The sequence below is a fragment of the Cheilinus undulatus genome, linkage group 17, assembly GCF_018320785.1.
Source record: "Cheilinus undulatus linkage group 17, ASM1832078v1, whole genome shotgun sequence".
In the NCBI taxonomy this organism is placed as follows: Eukaryota; Metazoa; Chordata; class Actinopteri; order Labriformes; family Labridae; genus Cheilinus; species Cheilinus undulatus.
Window position 1 is genome coordinate 34,307,844 of NC_054881.1, and position 20,463 is coordinate 34,328,306.

A 20,463-nucleotide genomic window follows, 5' to 3' on the forward strand; every position below is an offset into this window, starting at 1 on the left:
GAAATGATGATCTAAAGTCACTGTAAGGGGAGTTTTCTTTGTGTTTAATCAATAAAGCATAACACTACAAAGTATCAAGGAAATTATGCACATAAGGTCCTGACAAGGAGAGAAAGGAGGGCTGAGCAGGGCCTTAGTGACATCTCCAAACATGTCAGCACAGCACATTGGACAGCACGGCCCTGCCCTCATTACCAGACCACAAGATCAACAAGGGCAAAGCCCCCCGACAGCAACCTGTTGTCCTTTAACGAAGGACAGCGCTTCCATGAAAGGTTGAAACAGTTTGCAAAGGATCCATCACATCTTTTCATCTGATCCTCAAACTTTGGATATAACACTTTCCTCCACTCAGCCATGACCGCTTTAGTCCTCACCACTCTCGGGTTTATCTGCTCTCTGAACGCGCTGCTTCTGACGTTGGCAGGTTTGAGCTTGAGCAGTCCCATCAGGTCCCTGGAGAACCATCACAGGGCGTCGGTGCGTAGGGACATGGGTGGTAATCCGCTGCTTGTTGCACAGGACTTTCTGAGCCAGTTTCTGTCCACAATCAACATGACAGAGCCGAGGTCCCAGCCCGGGCCCCGCACCAACAACAAGGAGCCACCAGACTACATGCTGGAGCTGTACAACCGCTTTGCCAATGACCGCACTGCTGTGCCCTCGGCCAACATTGTGCGCAGTTTCAAAAATGAAGGTACAAACTACTTTCTTTCTAGCATTACTGCATAAAAATGTTTGTGGTTGCTTTTAATTTGAGAGGATTGGCTTTGAAATTATGGAAAGTGTATTTGACAATCTAATAATGACTCAGTGTTTTTTTCCACTAACTAACAAACAAAAATTAACTTGGGACTGTTTACAAGGACAGTGAAACACTTTTTGAACTTTGACTTGATCTTTTTGGTGTTTTATGATTTAAATAAATTTAAAAACATATTTGACATTACCTGTATTTAAAGGAAAAAGGCTTATGACAAACTTTACATATATCCCATGTTCTGATTTCAGATCCCTCCCCCTACAGAATAACACCCAGGGGTGTCAGGATACATCCTCTGTTGTTCAACATCTCAATGCGCTACCATGAGCACATAACACTAGCCGAGCTCCGACTTTTCACCCTGGTCCATAAGGCTCGAAGACCATACGCTGGCATTGACTGCGAGGTGACCATCTTCAAAATTCATGAGTGTACCGATTGGAAACAAAAGGTAGGGAAAGGTGGGAGAAGGAGGGATAAGGAGGAGGTGGTGGAGACGGATGATTTGGAGAAACTGGTGACAAAGCATATCCATGCCAGAGATAACAGCTGGGTGTCGTTTGACCTGACTCATGTCGTAACACTCTGGAGGAAGTCAGGGTGTGCAAATCACAGGCTGGAGGTTCACATAACAAGTCTGGGGTCAGAGGTCACAGAGGAAGGCAGGGGCTCGGTTGAGATTGACATTGAAAGGAACTCTGCAGGGAAACACAATGCAGTGATGATTGTATTTTCAGATAAGACCAAAGCTGAGTTTAATCAGATCATCAAACATGAGAATGAGATTCCTGACGACAAGGCTCAGAGCCAACAAGCCTCTCGGGGGAATCACAACACCCACCCTGCAAACCAGGAGGAGATGGACAAAACGTCTCTCATGCAACTTCAGTCCAACCTTATCTACGACACGCCTCCCCGAATCCGTCGCAATGTTAAGAGCGAGCCCTGCAAGAGGACCCCGCTTTTTGTGGATTTTAAAGACATCGGCTGGGATAGGTGGATCATCCAGCCTCTTAGCTATGAGGCATATGAGTGCAACGGCGTGTGCAGTCCGCCCATGACCGACGAAGTGTCGCCCACCAATCATGCCATCGTGCAGACACTGCTGAGTATTAAGAGTCCAGAGAGGGCATCGCGTGCCTGCTGTGTACCTACTAAGTTGGAGCCTATCTCACTTCTTTATCACGATAACGGAGTTATAACATTCAACCACAAGTATGAGGGCATGGTGGTGGCAGAGTGTGGATGTAGATAGTCCTCAAAGGGTTCACTATATTTAACTGGCAGTTACTTTCCTCTGATGCTTGAGGCTTTAAGTTCAAAAACTCCCTCAGTACCACTCTGATGCAAATCAGCCCTAAATTCTCTCTAGCTTTTCCACTCTTGTAGCTGTTGTTTACTAATCTTCCCTGCTAGGATATCATCATGATAATGTTCACTAATATGGCTAGCAAAAGATGTCTTGTAAAACTGCCAGTTGTCAGTCTCTGCTGCTTTGTCCTTGTGTAGTGTAGTGCGTGTGGTTGCACACCAAACTAGGAGCTCTATGATATGCAAGTTTAATTCCACATTTCTTGCACTGCATGTTATTGTCATCTTTTGTTTTGTCAAGGTACCTCTGTGCATTATTTTGTCTGGTCACAGTAAATAGGGTTCATTAAATGTTAACAGAGATTAACTATAGCCTTAATCATGCAAGTTCTTATAAAATGCGTTACTCACATAATGACATTAACAAGAACTCTAGTAGTAATATCTATCTATCTATCTATCTATCTATCTATCTATCTATCTATCTATCTATCTATCTATCTAATACAGCATTGTGTGAAAGCACAATTATAGACTTAGCTGTAAATTAGCAATGCGCACAATTGTGTAAATCTGTGCTACCTGATGTAAATTTGTATAAAGGTGAAATTAGTTATTATTGTATCAGAGGAGAGTATGACAGATTTTAAAGTAAGGCTGAAAATAGTTCTAAATAGAGTTATTTTATTATGGTTATGTGCCTTTTTGTATTTAAGAATGTTTTTGCATAAGCTTCACAGTTAAAAGTTGACATCCACTGTAACAGGTCAATGCTACATAAATCCCATCAGACACAGTAACAGAGAAAAGAAAAGAGAAATGAGAAGCAAACATATAATAGATGAAACTGTGTAATAAGGGGGAATGAAAAGGTTCAACTACAAAAACAACCCAATGAATAATTTGGCAGTTGAGTGCAAAGTTCTGGGAATAAAATATGAAGTTTGTACTGAATGGACTGAACTTTGTACACATCATGTAACTGCAACATCTGAATGTATTACTTCTGATTTTTGTATAGCAAATGTTTCTCACGGTATTTTTTTCATGTACTTTGTTCTAGCAGACCTTACTCTTAAACAGGAGTCTAAAAAGCTCCTGCTTATCCAATCTAAAATGTTATTACAACAGAAATATAATAGGCCAACAGATCACGCTTATTTGCACTACTGAAAGTATGCTGTATGTTTTTTAAGTATGTAAAATCTCTTAAATTCAACTGTATTTAAATCCTAGTTTTGCCGAAATGCTTTTTAAGTAGACATACATGCTGCAGATTTGTAAATCGTAATTTGTCTCAGTAGCCCACGGCATGTTGGAGCAACTGACGTGATTTATTGACTGTGACATCTTTCCTCCTATTGGCTTGGCAAACTTGCAATATATTTTTGATGGCTTTTCACTAGAAGAGGATTTTCACGGTGTTTTGGAGCTCTTCAGGGCTGTTTTTTTTTTTAAAGATTGCCGTTAACTGCTGTGAAATCTTTCTTTTTATGCCAGCCATTCATATCCTGTTTATGGTTTCTCACAGCAACATTGATGCTATAATGGTTGTTAAAATAAAAAAAACCTCAAAACAAGATATTCACGGGGCATTTTTTTCATTGTCAGGTAATCACAGCGCACCCAAACTAACAAGCTCAATCCCTTCAGCGTCACATGCCTGGCGGGCCTCTCTGCCCGCTTCCATGCCGCAGTGATAACGAGGTGACAGAGCCTGGAGTCTTGTAAACCGTCACTCAGGATGAGACGCCACTCCAAGTGGGCAGCATTTGTAAGAGGGTGGTGTCAGATTCCTGGTCTCCAACACTAACATGCTCTATTGACAACCCTGCCGTCAGGTTGCCCTCTGAACCCTCCCACTTCCTTTGTCTGACACGGGCATGCTGACTCCCTTATCAAGGCTGCGGCAACAGGACAAATGGAAAAAAAAAAACATGTCACATCATCACCTTGCTTCTGCTGTTAACAGTCGGAAGCAGATAACAATAATGGAATAACACTGTGGAACTTTCTACCTCAATAAGATCCTCTATCGGCCCGCAGATGTACAAAGGCCAAGTGTTCAGGGCAGCGATATCTACAGGCACACTGATTTCTCTGCGTTTAACTTAAATAAACTATTATAAATTTTCATAGTGAGAAAGAGCTTTTTAAAAACAGTCATATACTTTGATTATGCAGTCAGTCATCTCACTTTGTTTCAGTTTGAGGACCATACAAAATTTATTATGGTAAGAACAGGTTTTCTGAATCTTATCATCATTTTTTTTATTAAAACTAGACTCTCCCTTGAGGAAGAAAGAGTGACTAGATTTGAATGGGACTGTTGTCATTACTGTAAGGTCACCATCTATTATAACCACAAGGGGGAGACTTAACATAAGAGTCAAAGACGTGACAACACAAAAGAAAAGAGGGTTAAAGGGCTGCTTTTCAGCTAATGCGTTGTGCAAACATCTATCTATCTGAATTGGCAGCGCATTAAAAGGATCATGAAGACACTTCTGGCATTTACCTCAGAATATAATATAGTATCATCACCAACTTATTTTTATGGTAACTGCCCTGAGATGAAAAATTCTTATTTGGGTGTATATCGGGGAAAAAAAGATCTTAAAGGCTTTGAAGAAGAACTTTTTTAAGTGATACAGCTATCAGTAGAAGTTTAGTTTCACAGGTTGGGGCCAGGTGATGTAATACCTCTCTTTGTACTCTGATTGTAATCCCTAGGTACCACTCTATCTAATTATTGTAAATCCAACATCATAATATACATAAGTAAACAGTTACATAAACAATATAATTGATGAAAATGGCAGCACACTTTTAAGTAATTTTACACCATTGCCTTTGCTGCTTTTTGAAATTAATCACTAGTGTTGGGATTTTATATTCCTAGATTTATAATCCAAGGCTGCTTGTAAGAGGGGGCCAGCTGCACAGAGAAGTCTATGGTGGGGTGGGACAATGGCAGCAATGGTCCGTTCTAAGTGTAAGCAACGACAACCAGATTTAGTTTTATTTTTTTACCTTAAAATTTATTGTGGGCTTTTATGCCTTTACTCAAATAAGACAAGGGATAGAGTTGAAAAAGAGAGAGAGAGAGAGAGAGAGAGAGAGAGAGGGAAAGAGAGAGGGAAAGAGAGAGAGAGTGGGGTATGACATGCAAAAGAAAATTTGAACCTTGCCCGCCCATCTTCAGGACCTCTGTCATTCATTGCACAGACATAACCAGTGTTTCCCAACCATTTTTCCTTGAACCCCCTCCCCACATGTACCTAAGAGAGAAGAAAAAGTGACCCACTGCTATCAAAAATCAACATAGATTTAATTGTTTCACTGATAAAACCCAAAAAAGGCCTATGCATGCTGTTCTTATCAAAAGACCTTTGTATACACTACTTAATAACTGCTTTATCATGGTTTTAGTCAATATTTCCAAATCTAATTTTGGCAGCCTCAGATTAGACAAAGCCTTGTGCCCCCCCTAAAATCCTTGGTGCCCCCCCATGGGGTCCCAGACCCCAGGTTGGGAACCAATGCACTAGGCTAATTTTACTCGCGCTTGGTGTGAACACAACATAAGAGTGGCCTAGCAGATTTTATCTTTAACTTTAATACATACCATTCATTACTGAGGCAAAAATCAAGGATGGAAAATATTATTACTGGCATAAAATTGGTGTCAGGAGGTAAAAGCTTAAAAAGCGAAAGATCAGTAAAGATATCGCCAGATATGAACATTTCTGCTTATAGATTGGCCATAAATCAATTGTCTGCCTTAAATGTACAACTGTACCATACATCATTTATAAAAGGTATTCACCCGTTTGGATAATTTACCATTTTATTGATTTTATAGTCAGTCAAGGTCAATACAATTACAATAAAACCTATTTCATGTCAAAGGGAAAACTGATTTCTACAAAGTAATGCCAATTAAATACAATTATGTAACCTAAAATAAATTACAGCATTAATATTCACCCCATTCAAGCCAATATTTAGTAGCTGCATCTTAAACTGCAACAACAGCACTGAGTCTGTTGGGCTAGGTCTCAGCCAGGCTTGCACATCTTGTCACTGCAATTTTACTCCATTCGTCTTTGCAAAACTACTCAAGTTCTGTCAGGTTTAATGAAAATCAGGTGTGAACAGCCCTTTTCAAGTTCAGCCACAAATTCTCTTCAGGTCACAGTCTTGCTGGAAAATAGATCTTCTCCCAAGCCACAGTTCTCTTGCAGACTCGATAAGATTAAAGAAGAATATAGAAGTTCCCCTCTACTTCTACAAGCCTTCCAGGGCTGGCTGCCAAGAAGCATCCCCACAGCATGATGCTGCAACCACCATACTTCACAGAGGGGATGGTGTGTTTGTGGTAATGGTTTCATCAGACCAAAGGACTTTATTCCACTGGACCATATAGTTTCCCTTCCCACGCGCCTTTCAGCAAACTCAAGTTTAATCTGAGTTTTATTCAATAGTGGCTTTCTCTTTATCACTCTCCCATAAAGTTTTGACTGGTGAAGAACCCGTACAACAGTTGTTGTATGCAGAGTCTTTCTCATCTCAGCTGCTGAAGCTTGTTACTCCCTCAGAGTGGTCATAGATGTCTTGGTGGCCTCTCTCACTAGTCTCCTTCTTGCACACTCACTCAGTTAGTGAGGACAGCCTGATCTAGGCAGATTTACACATGTGGAATATTCCTTCCATTACTTGATGATGGACTCCAGGGGATGTTCAGTGCATTGGATTTTTTTTAGATATCCATCCCCTGATGTATACTTTTCAATAACCCTTTCTCCGGTTTGCTTTGAGTGTTCTTCCGTCTTCATGGTGTAATGGTAGCCATGAATACTCATTAACCAGAGACTGGACCTTCCTTACACAGAAGTCTTTAAACTATATACTTTGCTGGAACTCTGTTAAATTAGGTCAGTCACTTTAAAAGTATTTATCCAATCATTTATTTTACAATAACTTTTTTATTTTCTCTGTGTTCATGTGCCATATAGAGGTTTTTTTGTTAAAACAAAAAATGAAAATAGCCAAATTATATTGACCACGACTGACTTATAAATTCAATAAAAAGGTAAAACATTAAAGGGAGTGAGTACATTTTTTATAGGCACTGTAAGTAGAAAACGGACATACCTTTCAGCAATACATCATCTGATGTAGCGCTCCTTCCTCATATTAGCACGTTTAGCCTAGAAAACAGTGAAACAATGCTTGTAATTAAACGGTACAGTTAAATCGTCCAGACACACATACATTCACATTTCTGGTGTGCAGAAGTTGTTTCTGATTTTCTCTGAACAGGCAGCAGCGCCACGCCTGTCACTGTTCATGCGTGCATGCTCGGGCTGTCGAGCGTGGTAGTGGGTGGAGAGGATTTTTTGTTTATTTTCGGGGCAAGCTAGCCAGTAAACGTGTAGCTGTTAGCTTACATAATTCTTTAATATAATTTTAGAAAGAAATAGTGCATCTTTAAGAACGTACCTTATGCTTATTTTAGCCCTTATTACTTCGAGAGGTAACGGACAATCATAGAAAAGATTAGCGAGCTAGCGTGAAGTTGATGTAGGGTTTAGCAATAGCTGTTAGCATATGTGCTAGCTAGCAAAAATAATATCCAAGGCAGGCTGGTTAACGTTAGATAGCGTGGCTAGATTTGGCTGAAAAATACCCCCCCCCCCCCCTCCCATTTAATATTTTCTGACGTTGGAACTGACACTACTGCGCTGATAAATCACTGTAAGTTCACAAACCAGTGTGTGTTTTGTTTATCTGATGATATGATGATAAATCGTAATGAACTAGCTATGGCTAACTAGCGCTAAAGGTAACGCTCGGAACCGTAATTTCAGTGTTTGCTAACGCCAACGTAGCCACTCAACGTTAGGTTGGAAAAACGTTGACGGAATACTTCCCAGCAGTAATGCTGTAAATAAACATTTTTATTAATTTTTGAAGACTTTAATCTCAACCAAAAACCATTATTAATGTCAGGTTGTAACACTTAAAACCGAGTAAGGATACGTTCACCTACCTGTGTTTATTAGCTAGCTCTGGTACCTCACCGGGCTAACGTTAGCCGTGAAATATGTTCAGAAGACTTAGCGTTAACCTTATATTGATATTACCCTTATGTGATAGGATGGATAGGATGCAGACGCTCTATTTGCGCAATAATAGTGTTAAGTTTGGCGGTCCACGGAACACATTATCTTCAAATTAATTACAGACGACTAGCGGGTGTTTAGCATTCATAATTGCGACCAGTTGTTGTCGACCTGTGATTTCGTACAGTTATAAAGGCATTTTTCTAAACAAGCTGGATCTCCTTAACAGAGTATACACCCGGAATACCAAATGAAACCTAAAATAAACATACTTGTCTGTTTTGATAGTGTCCAGTATAGCCTTGAAACACTGTATGAGTCGCAGAGATTCTATTTTGTTTTTAGCTCTTGATAATAGCGTTTGAATTAAGAGTAGGGTTGGATAATTGTATAAAGCACTGTTGATTTATTTTTACTTCTCTTTAATTTTTTTTCAAATATGTAAGGTACATAAAATGGCTCTTCATTCAATGCAAAGTGAAATTTTGCTTGCTATGACACTTATCTTCAGTCATTCATGAGATTGTTCTCTTTTTTTTTTGTACAAGGTTTCTAGGCTTTGCCAGCATTGCATCAACATTGCTTTCACCCTGACACTGCATTCGCTAAAAGGTATAGTGGATACACCTGGAAAGTCTCCCCAAGGTTGAAATCTAAGGAGCAAGATGTCAATCACGAACACTCCCACAAGTAATGATGCCTGCCTGAGCATTGTGCACAGCCTGATGTGCCACCGACAAGGAGGAGAGAGTGAAAGCTTTGCGAAGCGAGCTATTGAGAGCCTTGTCAAGAAACTGAAGGAGAAGAAAGATGAGCTGGATTCCCTTATCACAGCCATCACCACAAATGGAGCTCATCCAAGCAAGTGTGTAACCATACAGCGGACTCTGGATGGGCGCCTACAGGTATGGTAGCATATGTGTGCTGCAAAGCTGGTTTATTGTTACCTTCCTGGTGAATAAAAGATAATACTGTTAGAGGTGCGGTCTAATTAGGTTTTCCTCCCTTTGCTTTAGGTTGCTGGGCGTAAAGGCTTTCCCCATGTTGTCTATGCCAGACTGTGGCGATGGCCTGATCTACACAAGAATGAATTAAAACATGTGAAATATTGCCAGTATGCCTTTGACCTGAAATGTGACAATGTGTGTGTCAACCCGTACCACTACGAGCGTGTTGTCTCTCCAGGTATTGGTGAGTAAGGCCACATTTTCAGTCTTACTGTAGAGATCTCTTTTGGAAAGAAAGTTTAGTTTGTATTTTGTAGAAATATATTATAATGTTGTGATGTGGTTAAATAAAGTGTATACCATTTTTTAAAACTTCTATCTTTTCTCATATTTTCAGATTTATCAGGATTGACCCTCACAGGTTCAGGTAAGTTAGCGTCAAAGTTTCCAAGTTTGCTCACATTGATGTATGCAGATGTGCATCATCCCTCTTTTTATCTTTTGTTTCCATACACTGTAGCTCCACTCTTGGTAAAGGATGAGTATGACTATGACAACCAGCAATCTCACTCAAGCTCTGAGAGCCACCTGCAGACTATACAGCATCCCCCTTCAAGGTCTGGTCCACAGGAGACATTCAGCAGCCCGACTCTACTCCCCCCAGCGGAGGGCAGCAGTTCGGCTTCAACTTCGGCTTTTTCTACCATCAGCGCTGGGCCCTCAAGTAAGATGCTGCAATGAGTATCCATGCATATGCTAAACAAAGGAACATGTGCTTTTGCAAGTCAGGATAGAGCAGATGGAAAAAATCTGTAAAAAAACAGAGTTTTTAATTCAGTAAGTAAGATAGCATTTTGCATCTCATATGTTTTTAATCTGTTTTCCAGATCCTGCACCCAACTGGAGCCGAAACAGCAGCTTCACTCCTGCTGTGCCTCAACATCAGAATGGGCATCTACAGCATCATCCACCCATGCCTCACACGGGGCACTATTGTGAGTGGACCCAAAACATGCATTACTGTTCTGCTAAAATACCATAAGAACTCACAAAGAATACATAGCTTGTCAGACAGCTATACCTTGTGGGAAAAAATTAATTAATATCTTTCCCTTTTTACTCTGATGGGGATAATGTGTTGATAATAGTGAGCTCAGACAAGAAGTCATATAGCTTAACATTCACTGATGTACCTGGGGGACATTATTAATCTTATGAATACATGAGGCTGATATTTCATAAAGGATATAAACTCAGGGTAACTAAGGGTGCTTTCACATCTAACCTGTTTGGTTCGATCAAAACATACTCAAGTTCGTTTGCAGAGTTCGTTCAGTTCATTTGTGCCGATAAGAACCGACTGGGTTCGAGTCTAACATTAAGCTTTTTTTGGATTAAATCAGCTACAGTAGCCAGAGAAATATTTTTTTAAAAACTACAGGCAGACGTGAAAGAGCAACGTGTTTTTTTTCTTCCTCATTACATTTGTGGTTTACTTTTGAATAAATAACGCAGTCCGAGATAAATTAATGAATGGACACTGTTCGCTCTGTCTCACTTGACACAAAACAACAGATGCACACAGACCATGGTGCTGAAGGTGTCATCCTGTCTTAGCTCTATACCTTTACAGAGGGATGGATGCCTCTGTTTTTTAAGGCATCACTCCCAGGAAGGCTATGAACACTTAATTAATTGATTTATTATTGGAAAATAACCCAATCCATGATCAATTAATGAACAAACACACACACCCTACTGCTTGCTGTGACACGCACTTTGGCAGGCAGATGCACACACTGTGCTGTGGAGCACATTGATTCTGTTCCTCTTGTAAACTAACTAGTTGTTTTGGGATTAATTCTGTCAAATATAATCTGCAAGCTGCTGCTAGCTCTTCACACATTTTAAAAATGTATTGAAGATTTCTTCATGAGTCTGAAATGTTTATTACAAATAAATGTTTTTTAAGGTTGAAGTGTCAAAGTTATAGGTGCTAGTATAGGTGTACGGATAAACCACATGAAACTGACCAATCAGAGAGCATTTTCCTGGCTCAGGGTTTGATCTGCTTGTAAATGCCCCCACTGACAAAACTTGGCATCAAGTGCAACTATGTAACAAACTTAATTCAGACCAGATCAACCCAACTAGAGGTGTGAAAATGCCCTTAGATAAAGACTCTTTTATTGAGGAAGACATCTGCAGTATCTTTTCCAGGGACATTTTTTTTAATTTAAGTATATGGTTTTTTGTTTAAAGATATGTATGAAGAGTAGCAGCCGCATAAAGACATACTGTTGAATCTGGTGCTTATGACACATCTATAATACCTTTATATAAGTTGGCTGTACCTTACATACCAGCACAACCACTGGACAAGTGCTAAGACATGGGCCGTCACATCACACATTATTGAAAATGTAGTCCCCATTCATTGTGTGTTGCAAGCTGCCAAGCTGCTTCACAGACCAGCTGGGTCTGTGTCTGAGTCTCTGTGTGGGTCAGCTTTAACCTTTGCTAGGTCATAATTAAGCATTGAAAGAAAACTGGTCTACTGTTAGGGGTTTTTAAACCTTGTGGCGCACTGTTTTGATTGAAACCACTCTGCTATTAAAGACAGAAAGTGGCCAGTGGAGGTCGGCATTGTGACTCACAGGTTTTAGAGCTGTACTTTACTACTAAAGCCATCAATAAGAGCTGAACTATGATACCAGTAACTAATTATATAATTTTGTTTGATCAGTTAGTGAATCAGTTTTTTTTGTTGTTGCAGAATTAATACATGAACATCAGGCTGAAGCTCAACAATTTTGTGTTTACAGCAAAAAGTAAAGTGACAAATTTAAGATGGATAGGTTAAAAAAAAGTCTAGTTAAAAGCAATATTTAGGAGATCTAATAAACATAATTGATACATGTATAAAACTAAATGTAAAAGCCAACTACAAGCCGAAGACAAAATTATTAGATTGATCATCAGTATTGTAAAAGCATAAATTAAAAACCAGATGCAAATGTTACATGTGAAAAACTTTTCTTCAAAAACTCCACCACTCTCCTTCTATGAAATTGCTTTATTTTCAGTGCCATCATTACACCATCTGTGTTCTTCTCTCAATAAATGTCTTATCATAAGTGCTGCAGTGGTTTGAGAATTGCATGTTCAGAACACTTATATTGACTTGTTTTTGCAGGGCCAGTTACCAATGAAATTGCGTTCCAGCCCCCCATTTCCAATCACCCTGGTGAGTATCGAGCCACAGATGGAAGGTAATCCACAAATCTAAAATAATCATGGATTTGTTCTGAAATTGCTGTCTCTTTTGTTGCAGCTCCAGAGTACTGGTGTTCCATCGCATACTTTGAGATGGACGTCCAGGTTGGCGAAACCTTTAAGGTTCCATCCACGTGTCCTATTGTTACTGTGGATGGTTATGTGGATCCTTCGGGTGGAGATCGCTTCTGTTTGGGCCAGCTGAGCAACGTTCACAGGACAGAGAACATCGAAAGAGCCAGGTACTCCCCTATATACATGAAAGATATGTGTCAGAAGGACTTTGATGAATGCAAACTAGCTTTAACTTGTCACTTCTTTCTTTTTGCCCTTAGGCTCCATATTGGCAAAGGTGTGCAGCTGGAGTGCAAAGGTGAAGGAGACGTCTGGGTGCGCTGTTTGAGTGATCACGCTGTGTTTGTGCAGAGCTATTACTTGGATCGAGAGGCTGGACGTGCCCCTGGAGATGCAGTTCACAAGATCTACCCCAGCGCTTACATTAAGGTAAATATGTAGTGCTGATTCTGTACTGTGAAAATTATCAAAAAGTTGAAGATACTTAAAGATTTGTTGTGCTCTTTTCTCTGGTTAGATCTGTACACATCCCAGCACTTAGGCGAAGTTTGGTAACTGTGTAAAACCACACTATCATGGCAAAGAATTAAGTCTGAGTCGGCTGTCATTATCACATTAAAATGACTGTGTAATATATATATATATTAAGAATCAGACTATGCGCTGGTTAGGAACCTAGTCAAATTAACTTGAATCCAAAGACTATCCAGACAGTCAAATGCCTTAATCCTCATTTAATGTCTGTTCTTATAACATCAGCATTTGATTTGCCCCCTGCCAGGTGTTTGACCTGCGTCAGTGCCACAGGCAGATGCAACAGCAGGCAGCCACAGCTCAGGCAGCAGCTGCGGCTCAGGCAGCGGCAGTGGCTGGGAATATTCCAGGGCCTGGCTCTGTGGGTGGCATTGCCCCGGCCATCAGTAAGTGATTTTTCTGCTGCTTTTACCCTTCAGCAAGTGTATCATTAGGACTGACTTCCATTGTCGTCTGTTGTTAAGCATTTGAGGTACTTTAAATTAGCAGGCGTTTTCATGTGGCGTAATGATGCAGAGCACTGTGGACAGGAGAAATAAAAGGAAAAATGAGCTTTTTTGTTATGGATGATGGCCAAGTCTTAAATGTAGTTCATGAAGGTCTCCATTTTCTTGTGGTCTTGTGAAAGACTTTACAGGTACCAGCGGTCAACTTGCCCCTATCATGACTCACTTAAGTTTTGTAGCATCAGACTGAGTGTATATTAAGCACCCAGCATTTTTTTAAGTGCTAAGACCTAGTTTAGATGTGCTTCAAACGATCAATACTAGGTGTGGTGAGCCTCATCCTTGTGCTGAACACTAACTTAGAGAGAGACCCTTTCCAGATCATCGTAACAGAGATCGAAAAGCCCTTTGCCAGGATTGCTATGACATTGGCGTTTAGGTAGAGTAAGTGTCTTGAAGTCTGTTGGTGAAAGCAACTAGCTGAACCTGTCTTGACTCTACTAAGCCAATACTTGTGTGTGATGTCAAGGCACTGCTACCTCTGAGTGGCAAAAGACTATTGTCACTAGGAGCTTCACCAGTCAGATGTCTGACATGAGAATCAAACCCCTGCTTTAGTCTGCTTCATACTCCTGTACGACTTCTCAAACTGTCCTATAGCGTACTTTTGTCCTGCAGCACAAAGACGCTGTAAAACAAAACCTGTCTCCGTGTTGTGACAAAAAGCCACAGACTGAGAAGCAGGTATCACCTCGATGTCCTCCATTGTTGTCGTGTTACGACTACTACTCTGCCTACATTGAGTAGGATCCATCTAAATATAAACTAGGGCTGGGAAATTAATCTCAAATTAGATAAAATCACAATATGGCCTGCTGCAATTGTCAAAATGCAGAAGTTGCAATATTTCTATAATGCCAAATTTGCCAAGTACAAGTTTAATTAACAGTTTTTTGCAGTGGCAGAGATTTTATGCACATTATGCAAACATTAATGTGCCAATTTTTTTGTAATGGTTTACAAAAATCATCCTCTTTGTGTTTTATGTACGTTTTTCTTAATCAAAATGAGTGACATAAAAATGATAATGCCCTTAAACAAAGCAAATAACATCACATTTGCAATACAAGCAAAAATAGTTCATTCTATCTAAATCTGATGAAGCCTTGGGATACTTCACTAAAGTCATACCCCAGCTGCAATCAGCTGGTAGCCATCCTAACCTTCCCCACCCCAGCCGCCTCCTTTATAGCTTAAAACTTGTTGCCCCCCCATATTCAGATTCATGCTACTATGGTTAATTAGTTAATGGTTAATAATGTTATTGTTTTCAGTACACACGGTCTTATTTATGGAATTATTTATTGCTTGAATTTGTTGAAAAATACATAAGATTAATCCAAGAATAATTGCATATTAAATTGCAATATCTGGGGGGAAAAAATTGCCATTAGATTATTTTTTGCAAATCGTTCAGCCCTTGTGTAAACTATGCTGGAAAACAAAGTGCCTGGCACCAAAACTAAGTAAAGTCAATTCAAGTTAAGCTGGTGGTACCATTTGAGGAGATTATAGGAGGGACACTGATCTTAACTCAGTCTTAATGACTCCCCTAAGTTGTTTTCCAGCCATGATATGGATAAAGTGGGCCTCTGCAACTATTTATGAAAGAAAGCAGAAATACTAGGTCAGGGTGTGGTCTTAACATACATCTTTACAAACTAAACTCAGCACAAGAAGTAATGAAATTTGTGTTTGGTATATGTTTTTTTAAATTGTATCAACGCTTCTTGGCAGTGAATCTTTATACCGTTGTAAAGTCTGTTTATTTCCCTTTTAAATGGGGCCATATTTATAAGGGACATGTTTGTGGCATGAGCAACAGAGCTCAGTATGTGGGTTATACCCATGAAAATAGCCAAATCTTCTTTGCCAGTGCCAAACAGATTATTCTGCCATTGATTCTTTTTTGGATTTGATGATTGAAGTCTGAAGAAACGAGGCATACTGGCAATTAAACAGTGTACTCATTTAACAAACAGGAGCCTCAGTAGCGTGTGGAAGAACCGTACACAGCCACAACAGCCTGGCACCTCCTCCTCATGCTGGTCACCAGCCTGGTCACACACTGCTGTGGGATGGCATCCCATTCTTCAACCAGCATTTGTCACAAGTCAGCCAACGTGGTTGTGTTGGTCACTCTGGCATGCCCAAGCTGATCCCACAAGTGATCACTGCAGGCAGGCCATTCCATTCTCTCCACTCCCAAATTTAGGAGGTAGTCTCTGATAAACCCCACTCTGTGGGGGTGAGCATTGTCATCTTGGAGGATAGAGTTTGGTCCCAGACTGTGGAGATATGGGATTGTCACTGATTACAGAATCTCATCTCCATATCTCTCTGCATTGAGATTGACTCCAATGATGACGAGCCTTCTTTTTCCAGTGAGGGAGATGGCGCCCCTCACCATCACACTGCCTCTATGAAAAAGATGCTACTCTATAAATGTAGCAATCAGCATAGCATTCTCTGAATTGACCCCTGATGTCAGCACAATCAGGTGTCAATTTGGCATCTGGGGATTCTCAACACCTGGGATACCAGAAGCTCAAAACAAAAGTCAATGGCAGAATAATCTGTTTGGTTTTGACAGAGAAGATATGGCAATTTTCATGGATGCAACTCACATATTCAGCTCAAGCTGCTCGTCCCACAAATGAATGTGCCTTACAAACGTGGCACCATAGAAATAATCTACCAGACACAATCTTATTACTTTTTGTGCAAAGTTTAGTTTGGATTACGTTTTTTTCAAATTTTTCAGAGTTTTGGGCAGCTCAAAAATGGTGAAATAATGTACCTTGATCTGACTACATTAAATATGTAGATCAGTATTGTTACTAAAAAGAGGGAAATTTGGGAAACTAGTGGTTCTGTTCTTCTTTGTCAGATCTGGCATTGACTCCTGGTGCACTGATACAGCACTGCCGTATTTGCAAAATACCATAATTTCAGAACAAAATAAACCCTTCCTAGTGCAATGCATGATAGAAACTCAGGTTTTCATGATGTCAGAGCTTTGAGAGCTGGATGGGGGCTGCCTTTTAATTTTATATGCTGGAAAAACCCTCTGTACTGTCTTTGCAGGTCTTCAAAACTATAGAGCAGATCATTTTCATTATATAATTTTGCTAATCCCCCTCTCTGTCTGCTGTTTGAAGCTAGGGTCATCTGTACCCGGTAGCTTATATATGCTGTATGGCATATTATACAATATATATATTACACAATATATTATATGTATATTGTGTAAAAAATCCAGGTTTTATAAATAAATATTGAGTAGAGATAGGGGACTTCTATTTGTACGAAGCATTGTTTATTTGGAATGCTTAGCATCAAAGATTCTGAATAGGAGATGATGGAAATGATGACTTAAATTTCCATACATTATCAGAAACTGTTACAGGATTTGGGGTCTTGAGCTCAAATCCAGTAAAAATCCAGTGGCCCTACCAGTGGGAGATGTGCAAACGCCAGAAGTACTTTTCATACTTTTCTGCTTGTCTGTCCAATAAATACTCCAACTTTTCCAGCAAGAGTAACTTCGCTAACATTGACTCTGCCAGATTTGGCCTATAGTCCTGCATTGATCTAAAAGTTTCTGCCTGCTCTTCCCCTGCAGGTTTGTCTGCCGCTGCAGGCATCGGGGTTGATGACCTGCGCAGGCTGTGCATCCTGCGGATGAGTTTTGTAAAGGGCTGGGGGCCCGACTACCCACGACAGAGCATCAAAGAGACGCCCTGCTGGATCGAGATCCATTTACACCGAGCTCTGCAGCTACTCGACGAAGTTCTGCACACAATGCCCATAGCTGACCCTCAACCTCTTGACTGAATGAAAAGACATGAACTGCACAAAAAATAAATATCAGACTGTACTTTTAACAGACCACTTCACCTATAGATCTGGAAAGCCTAAGGAGTGCAACAACAGGGATGCCGAGTAGGTCACAGGAGGCCGGCAGTATACTCCAAACACCCTGCGAGCGGTTTCCAGTGCACTCCAGCTCTGCAAGTTCCTACAAACAGCTGCAGGAACGTGTGAGTCACTGGGAGTGGAAACATGCAGCCAAGAGGATGTGCAGGGAAAATGAAGACAGTATTGTGACGTCGATCGCCATTGTTTTGCATTGAACAGCGCAGTGTTTCTAAAAAGCTGGGACAGAAGTACAACTTGATGTGAATAGAAGACAAATAGACAAAAAAGTATCACCTCATATGAAAGATTTATACTTGACTATCAGTTATTTCTGTGTTAACATTTCAATATTTAACATTTATTGAGCCCCCATGGCAAACATAACACAACAAGGAGAATACTCTGGCCTTGTTTGGATGCAGCCCTGAGATTAAGCCTCTCTGAACACACTAAACATGTTTGCAGTTGGAGTATACTGCCGCTTCTCCTCCATTGGCTCTCTGCTGACCCTTTGGCTTCGTGTATTTGGAATCCCCTCCCTCCCCCTCCCAGATCAGGACATTTATGTGAAGTCATGTTACTCATGTTTTTGTAAAATGTAGTCTTGAATATTTTTCAATGCTGACTGTACTTTTTTCATTTATATTCCCATTCTCAGTAGTTGTTTTTAATCGCATAAAGAGCATCTGAGGAGTTTTAGCTTATCTCTGCTTCTCATTCAGCACCATTAAACACCGTAGTCTCATTATTCTTCAACCAGGCAGGGCTGTTCATGACAACTGGTATTTTCTATGAAAGTTTTACAAGCCTCAAACTAGATTGACCTTATTAAGAGGAAAAAAATCAAAAGATATTGTTATTGTAACACATCTACTTAATATAATTTGTCCAGTTTTGTTGATTAGATGCCCACATAGTGTCCGTTAGCACTTTATTAATTTGCCTGAATATTTTGTCTTGTTTCATAGTCTCATGTGTGGTAACTTGTTGTACCCATTTGATTTTTTTAGCCTAGTTGTGAAATTTTTCTTGCTAACAACATTAGTGAAAACCATGAAGAATGTGTTTTCAGTATCAGTCACACACAGGCTTGTACAGCTCAACATCGAATGTTTAGTCGATATTAAGCTCAAGTTTAAATAGAAAAATCTTATTTAAACTCCCTACAGGGTGATAATTTGATACTCAGAAGATACATTTTTAGCTGGTACATCATTTTAATATAACACATGGCCACTCTTTTTAAATTGGAGAAGTACTCTGACAACTACTGTAGAGTTTTAGACAACAGCTGAGTAAAGGAAGCAAGGAATGAACTGTGAGAGGAAGTTTAAGCCATATCGATGCCAAATATACATCTATTAAAAAAAGTGAGTAGATTATCAGGCAGAAGTCATGTCAGTGTTGCGTCGCTTGTCGAAGCTTGGTTTTACCTCCATGAAAATGATTTTAGTTTTTTGCTCAGCACTGTTGATGAAATATTTTGGTATTCGGAGCTCTGTTTACCTACAGCTGTTGCAGTATTTTATACTCTTTTGCTACCTTTACAGCGAGGAACCACCGGTCATATTTGAAAATGTAAAAAAAAACAAAACAAAAAAAAGTAATGCTGTTCAATTTTCAGGAAATGCAAGTTCATACTCATCTCTATCTTTACAATTATGTCATGCATACTGAGTTTGAATGATATTGGTGTTTACATATAATATGAATATGGTTGAATAAAATTTAATGGGCTAACACATGGTTTTGGAGTTGTGAAATCTTAATTTGGACTTCATAAAACTTCAATAAATAGACAGGGCTGTTACTGACCTGATCTGACTTTACACTGCCTTTATTTGGGGCAGATGCCAATAAAGGACAGACGTGTTTATTTCCAAACAAAACTTGCACGTGACAGTAATTTGACACTTGGTACAAATAAGGATATTGGGAAAAAAAATGGAGACCAGTGATGTGATTTTTCTTGGTTAGACAGCACATCTACTGTACCTAATCCTTTTATTGATTTTCTAAATCAATCATGGTTGGTATAATTTGATCTTTCTTTACTCCAAACAGCCTTTTAAATGTCAAAGTCAAATCATTTCTACAAAATGATGTCAAAAGTCAGTAAATGCATTGATATTAACCATTCAAAGTGATTGAGGTCTGCTTTGACTCGACCACTCGGAAACATTTACCTTGCTGTCTTTTAACCATTTCTGTGTAGCTTCAGCTGTATGCTTTGGGTAACTGTCTTAAGAAAATAAATCTTCTCCCAAGCCGTTGCTCTCTTGCAGACTGAATAAGATTATCCTCCAGGATTTACCTGTCTTTTGCTGCATTCATTTTACCCTCTACCTTTACAAGCCTTCCAGGGCAGGCTTCTGAGAAGCATCCTCACAGCATGATGCTGCCACCACTGTGTTCCACAGTGGAGATGGTGTGGAGATGTGCAGTGTTTCGTGTCTGCAAACATTGTCATCATACCAAAGAACACTGTTCGACTTGACCATGGAGTCTCCCACATGCCTTTTGGCAGAGTTTTTTTCAACAGTGGCTTTTTCTTTGTCACTCTCCTATAAAGCTTTGACAGGGGAAGAACCTGGGCAGCAGCTGTTTTAGGCAGAGTCTCTCTCATCTCATCTGCAGAAGCTTGTAACTCCTTCAGAGTAGTCATAGGTGTCTTGGTGGCCTCTCTCACTAGTCTCCTTCTTGCACAGTCGCTCAGTTTGTGAGGACGGTCCGATCTACGCATGTGGGCCATATTCCTTCCATTCCTTGATGATTTGACTGAACTCAGGCTGATGTTCAGTGCCACAGAAATGTTTCTGTATCCATTCCGACTTATACTTTTCAATAACACTTCTCCGAGTTGCTTGGAGTGTTCTTTTGTCTTCATGGTGTAATGGTGGCCATGAATACTGAGTAACCAGCAACTGGACCTTCCAGACACAGGTGTCTTCATACTATTATCACTTTTGACACATTCACTGCACTCAGGTGATCCACATTTC

General features: G+C 40.0%; 2 protein-coding genes and 1 long non-coding RNA gene across 3 annotated transcripts; 2 read left to right on the forward strand and 1 right to left on the reverse strand.

Moving 5' to 3' along the window:
- The first annotated feature begins 37 nt into the window (after nt 1-37).
- On the forward strand, nt 38-2,018 carry LOC121524993 (bone morphogenetic protein 10-like). The gene is made up of 2 exons (XM_041810663.1): nt 38-697; nt 1,012-2,018. The coding sequence occupies exons 1-2, from the start codon at nt 358-360 to the stop codon at nt 2,016-2,018; spliced, it is 1,347 nt and encodes a 448-aa protein (XP_041666597.1). The 5' UTR covers nt 38-357.
- On the reverse strand, nt 1,378-8,640 carry LOC121524994. The gene is made up of 3 exons (XR_005993186.1): nt 8,130-8,640; nt 7,232-7,287; nt 1,378-1,461 (listed from the first exon to the last, which is right to left on the reverse strand). It is a non-coding gene; the product is annotated as an uncharacterized LOC121524994 (long non-coding RNA).
- smad4a (SMAD family member 4a) lies at nt 7,444-19,208 on the forward strand. The gene is made up of 11 exons (XM_041810662.1): nt 7,444-7,834; nt 8,751-9,107; nt 9,219-9,393; nt 9,547-9,576; nt 9,670-9,873; nt 10,037-10,144; nt 12,346-12,396; nt 12,484-12,667; nt 12,761-12,929; nt 13,282-13,420; nt 17,166-19,208. Exons 2-11 carry the CDS (start codon nt 8,868-8,870, stop codon nt 17,375-17,377), a joined length of 1,512 nt encoding a protein of 503 aa, XP_041666596.1. The 5' UTR covers nt 7,444-7,834; nt 8,751-8,867; the 3' UTR covers nt 17,378-19,208.
- The last annotated feature ends 1,255 nt before the right edge of the window (nt 19,209-20,463 follow it).

Excerpts from the sequence above, each read along its gene's own strand:
- smad4a (XM_041810662.1), top strand. The coding sequence starts at position 8,868 with ATGTCAATCACGAACACTCCCACAAGTAATGATGCCTGCCTGAGCATT. Across the intron at positions 9,394-9,546 it reads TGTTGTCTCTCCAGGTATTG|ATTTATCAGGATTGACCCTC; the intron begins GTGAGTAAGGCC and ends TCATATTTTCAG. Across the intron at positions 10,145-12,345 it reads GCCTCACACGGGGCACTATT|GGCCAGTTACCAATGAAATT; the intron begins GTGAGTGGACCC and ends TTGTTTTTGCAG.
- LOC121524993 (XM_041810663.1), top strand. The coding sequence starts at position 358 with ATGACCGCTTTAGTCCTCACCACTCTCGGGTTTATCTGCTCTCTGAAC. Across the intron at positions 698-1,011 it reads GCGCAGTTTCAAAAATGAAG|ATCCCTCCCCCTACAGAATA; the intron begins GTACAAACTACT and ends TTCTGATTTCAG.